At 47.8% G+C, this 7,500-nt stretch overlaps 1 protein-coding gene across 3 annotated transcripts in view; it reads left to right on the plus strand.

Annotated features, from left to right (window-relative positions):
- Window positions 1-7,500, plus strand: part of LOC122263853 (uncharacterized) — a 191,968-nt gene that overhangs the window by 148,438 nt on the left and 36,030 nt on the right. For all 3 annotated transcript variants that reach the window (XM_086555162.1, XM_086555164.1, XM_086555163.1), the window contains exon 2: window positions 5,911-7,431. In XM_086555162.1, coding sequence (XP_086411288.1) covers window positions 5,915-7,431 — 1,517 coding nt within the window. In that variant the 5' untranslated portion in view covers window positions 5,911-5,914. The remainder of the gene's footprint in view (window positions 1-5,910; window positions 7,432-7,500) is intronic.

Below are 7,500 nucleotides of genomic sequence, written 5' to 3' on the forward strand. Positions count from 1 at the left end.
TCTCTCTCTCTTCTCTCTCTCTCTCTCTCTCTCTCTCTCTCTCTCTCTCTCTCTCTCTCTCTCTCTCTCTCTCTCTCTCTCTCTCTCTCTCTCTCTCTCTCTCTCTCTCTCTCTCTCTCTCTCTCTCTCTCTCTCTCTCTCACTCACTCACACACACTCTCTATCTCTCTTTCTCTCTCATCCCCTACTCCTACCCCTACCCCTACCCACTGTCCCCTGTCCCCTACCCCCTCCCCCTGTTAATTCTGCCCCTGCATGACTCTGACTGAAGGTGTTCATCATCACATGACAAGCACAAAGCATTTTTAGTCTCCGGCAATTCCCGGCGTCTGGCCATCTTAATAAGGACCAAATTATTCCGAGTGTTAGCGGAATTTTGTTCATAAGAAGCTTCTTATTCCTGCTGAGAGCTTTTGCCTTAAGGGATGCATTGTGAGCAACGCCTTTGAAGCTGAAAATGGAAATTTCTCTTGAAAGTAAAGCTGTGGATGTTTTTTTTTTTTTCTCTCTCTCTCTCTTGTTTTTTCTCTTTCTCTCTTTCCCTCTCTTTCCCTCTTTTTTCTCTCTTTCTCATCCTGTCTCTCCTTGTCATAAAAGCGGCAATGACCTGATACAACAGTTTTGTAGATCAACGAAAGAAAGGTCACCTTCAGCGAACAGGTGGATATATTTCCTCTTGCGAACCTTCAGTGCTGTCGGGGTAAAGAGGTCATTGCAATAATTGGATTTTAAAAATGTATGGAACGATTCTTTTTGAAATGCAGAAGATTTCGCTCTGCAAAAAATTGTTGGATTATATAGGACGTTCTTAGTCCTTCATCTTATAGGTGAATGGTGATCGCTTTGAATCTTATTGTTGCTGTTGTTGTAATTATCATTATTATTATTATTATTATTTTAATGATTATTATTATCATTATTAGTAACATTTTTACCATCACCATTATCATTGTTATTATCATTGGTATTCTTTTCTTTCCTCCTTTCCTTGTTTTCTTCACGTCCTTCTCCTTCTTTCCTTCCTTTTCTTTTATATGTGTTATATCAATAATCAAATGAAGGGAGAGAAATATAAAATGAATCCAATCGAAGGTAATCATGTTTTTAAATATCAGTAACATAACACCAACCATCACATTTAAAAAAAATGAAAATTAGATATTTCCTTTTTTACGACCTTTAGCGAACAACGAAGACAAAGTCTGATAGATTCCCGCCCAGGAACGCCTCGCTGGTAAACCGATGCAGCATCTGTGATATTGTCCCACGGTCGAGAATCCACAGCCCTGGTTCCGCTGTAACAGACCCCATCAAAGGCAGCTGTAGCATGATTCCGCTGTCACAGACCCCATCAAAGGCAGCTGTAGCATGATTTCGCTGTAACAGACCCCATCAAAGGCAGCTGTAACATGATTTCGCTGTAACAGACCCCATCAAAGGCAGCTGTAACATGATTTCGCTGTAACAGACCCCATCAAAGGCAGCTGTAGCATGATTCCGCTGTAACAGACCCCATCAAAGGCAGCTGTAACATGATTTCGCTGTAACAGACCCCATCAAAGGCAGCTGTAACATGATTTCGCTGTAACAGACCCCATCAAAGGCAGCTGTAGCATGATTCCGTTGTAACAGACCCCATCAAAGGCAGCTGTAACATGATTTCGCTGTAACAGACCCCATCAAAGGCAGCTGTAACATGATTTCGCTGTAACAGACCCCATCAAAGGCAGCTGTAACATGATTTCGCTGTAACAGACCCCATCAAAGGCAGCTGTAACATGATTTCGCTGTAACAGACCCCATCAAAGGCAGCTGTAGCATGATTCCGCTGTAACAGACCCCATCAAAGGCAGCTGTAGCATGATTCCGCTGTAACAGACCCCATCAAAGGCAGCTGTAGCATGATTCCGCTGTAACAGACCCCATCAAAGGCAGCTGTAGCATGATTCCGCTGTAACAGACCCCATCAATGGCAGCTGTAACATGATTCCGCTGTAACAGACCCCATCAAAGGCAGCTGTAACATGATTTCGCTGTAACAGACCCCATCAAAGGCAGCTGTAACATGATTCCGCTGTAACAGACCCCATCAAAGGCAGCTGTAGCATGATTCCGCTGTAACAGACCCCATCAAAGGCAGCTGTAGCATGATTCCGCTGTAACAGACCCCATCAAAGGCAGCTGTAGCATGATTTCGCTGTAACAGACCCCATCAAAGGCAGCTGTAACATGATTTCGCTGTAACAGACCCCATCAAAGGCAGCTGTAACATGATTTCGCTGTAACAGACCCCATCAAAGGCAGCTGTAGCATGATTCCGCTGTTACAGACCCCATCAAAGGCAGCTGTAACGTTGACGTGTATCAGAAAGCCCCGACGAGGTGGCCCGACGAGAGACTAATTCACAGAGGAGATCGCCCCGTGTCAGATCTCTTCGGCGTGATCACTTTAACTCCGGAAATTTGCGTTTTGTTAGCGTGCTGTTGTCAACTCTTATCGGACGTTTTTCTTTTCTTTTCTTTTTATCTTTTTCTTTACGTTCTTTCTTCTTCTTTTTTTTCTGCCTCTTTATCTCCCTTATTACGATCATTCATGAACACGTTGCGTCATTTTCTGCCTTGGTGATCGATATCTTCCGCGCAAAGAGGCAAGAGAATCGCGAATTTCAGTGGAAGCGGAAGCGTTATTTCTCTTCCAGGAACTGACACTGACAGGTAACGCTCGAAGCCTCGGCATCTTCTTCTGACGTATCAGAGAGCTCGCGTCTCATTCTGTGATGTCTTGGGGGACGGGGGGTTCTTTCTCTGCTTCTTCTCCGTTTTTCTTTGTTTTCTTCTTCGTCGTCTTCTTATTCTTTGTTTTCTCTTTCTTCTCTTCTCCTCCGTATTCTTCTTTTCTTTTCTTTTTTCCTTCTTCTATGTCTTCAGCATCCTCTCCATCTGCTTCTCGCTTTATATCTTCTATTTTGTATCCTTTTATTGTTTTCATCTTCCTCCTTTTTTTAAAGATTAAGAATTCTTCTTCTTCCTCTTCCTCCTCCTCCTATTATTATTATTATTATTATTATTATTATTATTATTATTATCCTTCACACACTCACACAAACTCCATCACTCACTCTCACACTCTCACACACTAACATACTCACACTCTCACACACTCACACCCACTCCCTCACAGATCCTCTCCCTCGCCACATGATTGCTAATACATCGCCTTAATATGTTACACCCCCTTCCTTCTCTCCCCTTCTTTCCCCTCTCCGCCCTCGTCCTCGGAAATTAATGGGAAGGATATGTGTGTATCTATGTCTTCGAAAGGGGAGAGTGCTGGACGGGTGCTTTCGGGAGCAAAATATCAGGCAAACATACTCAAATCATATTATAAAGAAAGCATTAAAAAAAAAAAAAAACATGTCCACGTTTAGGTGCGTCGTTCGTAAACATGTTCATGAACACATACGCTTTTATAAGATAAAGGGCAATGCAGCATCAACAAAGACAACACCCGACTACACAAGTGCAGCACCACATTGCGTAAAATAAAACAGTGCAACACAGACATAATATATTGTGAGACATCAAGGCAATAGGACTACGGACACAGCGTAGTCACAATCATAGCATAAGCACACGCAGTCACTTACAACACAAAGCAACTCGACATAACGAAAATAACACAGCGCAATACACCAAGCAACACAGTCACAATTAACAACCACAACACTATTACAATTTACAAACACAACCTCACCCCATAACCCCAAACAACACAGTCATAACACATTCACAATTAACAACCACAACACATTCACAATTAACAACCACAGCACAATCACAATAAACAACCACAACACAATCACAATTAAAAACCACAATACAATCACAATTAACAACCACAACACAATCATTTTTAAAAACCACAACACAATCACAATTAACAACCGCAACACAGTCACAATTAACAACCACAACGCAATCATAATTAACAACCACAACACAGTTACAACTAACAAACATAATTACAATTAATAACTACAACTATAGCACCAAAGAATACACCCACAACAATAACAACCACAACATAGCAATACAACCCACCAAGCTCCCACAATGCTCCGGGTCTGTCATTGTGTAGCGTTCAAAAGCAATTTCACCTGCCGCTTACATTACCCCACGATTTCATCCCCCCACCCCCACCCTCCACGCCCCCCTCCTCCCGCTTTCGTCCGCTCTTGTTCTTCTCTCGTGTCCTTCCTCCCCTTTGTTCAGACTTTTATCTTTCTTTTTTTGAAATTTAAGTGGTGGTTGTGTGTGTGGGGGGGAGGGGGGGGGCGTGATTGCTACTTATTTGGATGGTGTTAGAATTGTTTTTGTTGTGTTGTTGTTATTTTTAGTGTTGGCATTTTAGATATGTAAGTGTGAATACCATCGTGATTATCTCGATTATTACATTTTTTTATAATTATCATGATTATTTTTGTCAATGCTGTTGTAAGTAATATCGTTGTTCATGTTATTGTTGTTGTTAGCATTGTTATTATTGTTATGGTTACTAATATTATTGTTACTATTCATAATTATTGTCTTTTATTTCTTATCTTTGTAAGGTTGATTATTATTACTGATATAATTTCAGGTATTTTAGGTTTTTATTCTTGTATTCATTTTTTATTGATATCACAGCTTTGATTATTCTTATACCACGGTTGTTTTTATCACTTTAACACGATACTGGGATAATAATATTTACATTTCTGTCATAAGTAACTTTACGTTTTTATTAAAACTGCCCCTCTCAACTTTCTATTCATCTTGATTATAGTTTCCGCAGCCCTTCTCGGGTGTCAGTGCAAGGGCCTCGCCAATGAAATGACACTAAGGAAATGGACCAATATCCTAAAGGATAAGACCGGGAAAATATCTTGAACGGCATGAGAAAGAAATAGAGAAAGAAAAAAAATACCTCCCTCCCCCTGATGTTATCAAATGCGGGTTGTTTCCAGTAGAGTTGGTTGTCACACGGGCGTCTTTGGTAATTTTTCTCTTTTTCCGCATTCGTTTGAATTTCTTGCGATACCATTTATGCCTGCCACCTTAACCATCACCAACGTCACAAAGAGAAAGAGAGAGAGAGAGAGAGAGAGAGAGAGAGAGAGAGAGAGAGAGAGAGAGAGAGAGAGAGAGAGAGAGAGACGAGGTAAGTGTTTATTCATGACTGACGATATTCAGACGAAGAAATATAGCGCGTATGAATACATTGTTTAGGTTTACAATTAGAGGGACATGTACGGAAGATGGAAACACTTTTGGTTTATAAGTGTAAGCACGAAGGTGATATTTTCCTTGTTTCTTTCTATTGAGGGATATGTGCGTTTGCATGAACGTGCAAGCGTACCCATGTAAGTATCCGCGTGCACACAGACAAATGCAAAAGTGAAAACCGTAACGCTTTGTGTGTTTCGAATTCGTCCAGTTGTGTCGTTTTCTTCCCTAATGGGTGGAATGAGTGGATCCGCACGAGTTAAAATTCATGTCTCCCCAATAGATGGATGTTCTATATGTTAATTTGGATGTGACTTGCCGCTGCCGGTGAGCTCACATTGCCATGACAGGAATTTATGTGAATTTGTTACCCGGATTCTGCACAGGATTTGTTTGTTATGGTGATTGTGTCTGCATGCGCGCGCGCGCGCGCGTGTGTGTGTGCGTTTGTGTTTGAGTGTATGTGTGTGTGTTACTGCATGCAAGAATACTGGTATAGAATACTTAATACTTTTTGAATACTTTAGTTTACATCTATACATCTCGATATGTAAATCTACATGCATGAAGCAGTCTCACCGTGACTGAATAACTTTGCAACATGTCAGGCCTAAGACGCCCACTAATACGCCTCTCGCTCCCGCAGGGTGATGGCCGTGGCCGCAGAGGATGCGGGCGTCACTCTAGTCTCCTTCAGCCGCAGTAGACCCACCCACCGCACCTGCCACCGCGCCCACGACCCCTCTCCTCCCCCTGGGTACCCCCGGGTGGGCGGCCGCAGGGCAGGACGTTCGGGCCGACGCTCGCTCTCGCGCCTGCTGGGTCGCTGCGCCGAGACTGAAGAGGAGGACGACCCCCACGACCTCGGCGACCCCCGGCCCCCGAGCACCCCCCAGCACGGACCCCCAGAGGCTGCGCAGGCTCCCCTTCCACCGCCGCACCCCAGGCACCCCCGCGGCCTTCCCTCGGGTGCCGCGGAAGCAGACCGCCACCTCCCCGCCGTGCCGGACGCTTTCCCGCGCCTCGGCCCGTTCCCGCCGGACCTTCCGGACTCGCCGCAGCTCGATCGCGATAAGATCAAGTTGGTAGGATTCAAGCGCTCGCACTCCTTCTGCGTCGAGGCCCCGCGGTCCCCCGGGGGACGTCCTCCCAGTGCCGCCCACAGTGCCGCGTTCGGCGCCAGCAGCGGCGGGGCGGGCGAGGCGCCGTGGCCGCATGAGTGCCACACGCTGAAGACGTCCCGGGAGGTGAAGATGGAGCGGGAGCGGCTGCGGCGCGGCCGAGCCGGCGACACGGCGGCGGCGGCGCTATGGTCCAACATGGACAAGGACGACGTCTTCGCCAACTTCATGCGGGAGAGCCAGAGCCGCTTCAGCAGCCTGCTGGAGGAGCGAGGCTTCACCCACATCCCTCCGCCCGCGGGCTTCGGGGCGCCCACACGCCCCACCTCGCTTCTGGCCGCCCTCGCCTGCGGCCCCACCAGTCTGGACGAGGCGGAGCTCTCTGGCGCGGCCAGCAGGCGGGCGGCCTCTCGAAGGGCGGCCTACACCATGAAGCGCTCCGCCACGGGCGGCTTCCCCCCGCCCCCCCAGCTCCAGCCCGCCCACGCCCATGAGGACAAAGAGAACCAGCTCGAGGACGCCCGCGCTTCCGAGGCTCTGCCGGACACGTCCTCCCCCGCCCCCCCGCCTCCCGCGTCCTCCTCCTCCTCCACCTCCGCCCTCAAGGAGGAGGTGGAGGAGGAGGAGGAGGGGGGGCCGTGGGGGGATCTCCCTGCCTCCCCCCTGAGCCCGCCCTCGCCCTTCCACCATCCGTTCTTCCGACGCCAGCTGGGCCTCCCAACGCCCGTGGCCGACCCCTGGGCGCGCTTCTCGGGCTTCGGGATGCCTCGCCTGCCCCAGGTGCTGCTCACGCACGCGCAGGCGCAGCAGGAGGCGGCGGCGGGGGGGCGGCGCGGCGAGGAGTGGGGGGAGGAGCAGGGAGCAGGAGGGGGAAAGGAGTCCGAGCGCGGGCCGGAGGACGAGGTAGAGGGCGGGGGAGGGGGAGGGAGGGACAGGGTAGAGAGGAGGAGGCACAGTGCCAACCCCTGTGTGGCGCCCCGGGGCTCCTACTGCGTCTCCGCCAGACACAGCGTCGTCAGATACTGCAATGACACCCACAGCTACAAGTGAGTGCCGGGTTCCTATGTGGCGTTCTTGCATCTGGTTAATTACACAGAAAATATTAACAGATAGGT

The sequence above is a fragment of the Penaeus japonicus genome, unplaced genomic scaffold (genome assembly GCF_977035675.1).
Source record: "Penaeus japonicus unplaced genomic scaffold, GWHDUDI00000001_assembly GWHDUDI00000030, whole genome shotgun sequence".
Lineage (NCBI taxonomy): Eukaryota > Metazoa > Arthropoda > Malacostraca > Decapoda > Penaeidae > Penaeus > Penaeus japonicus.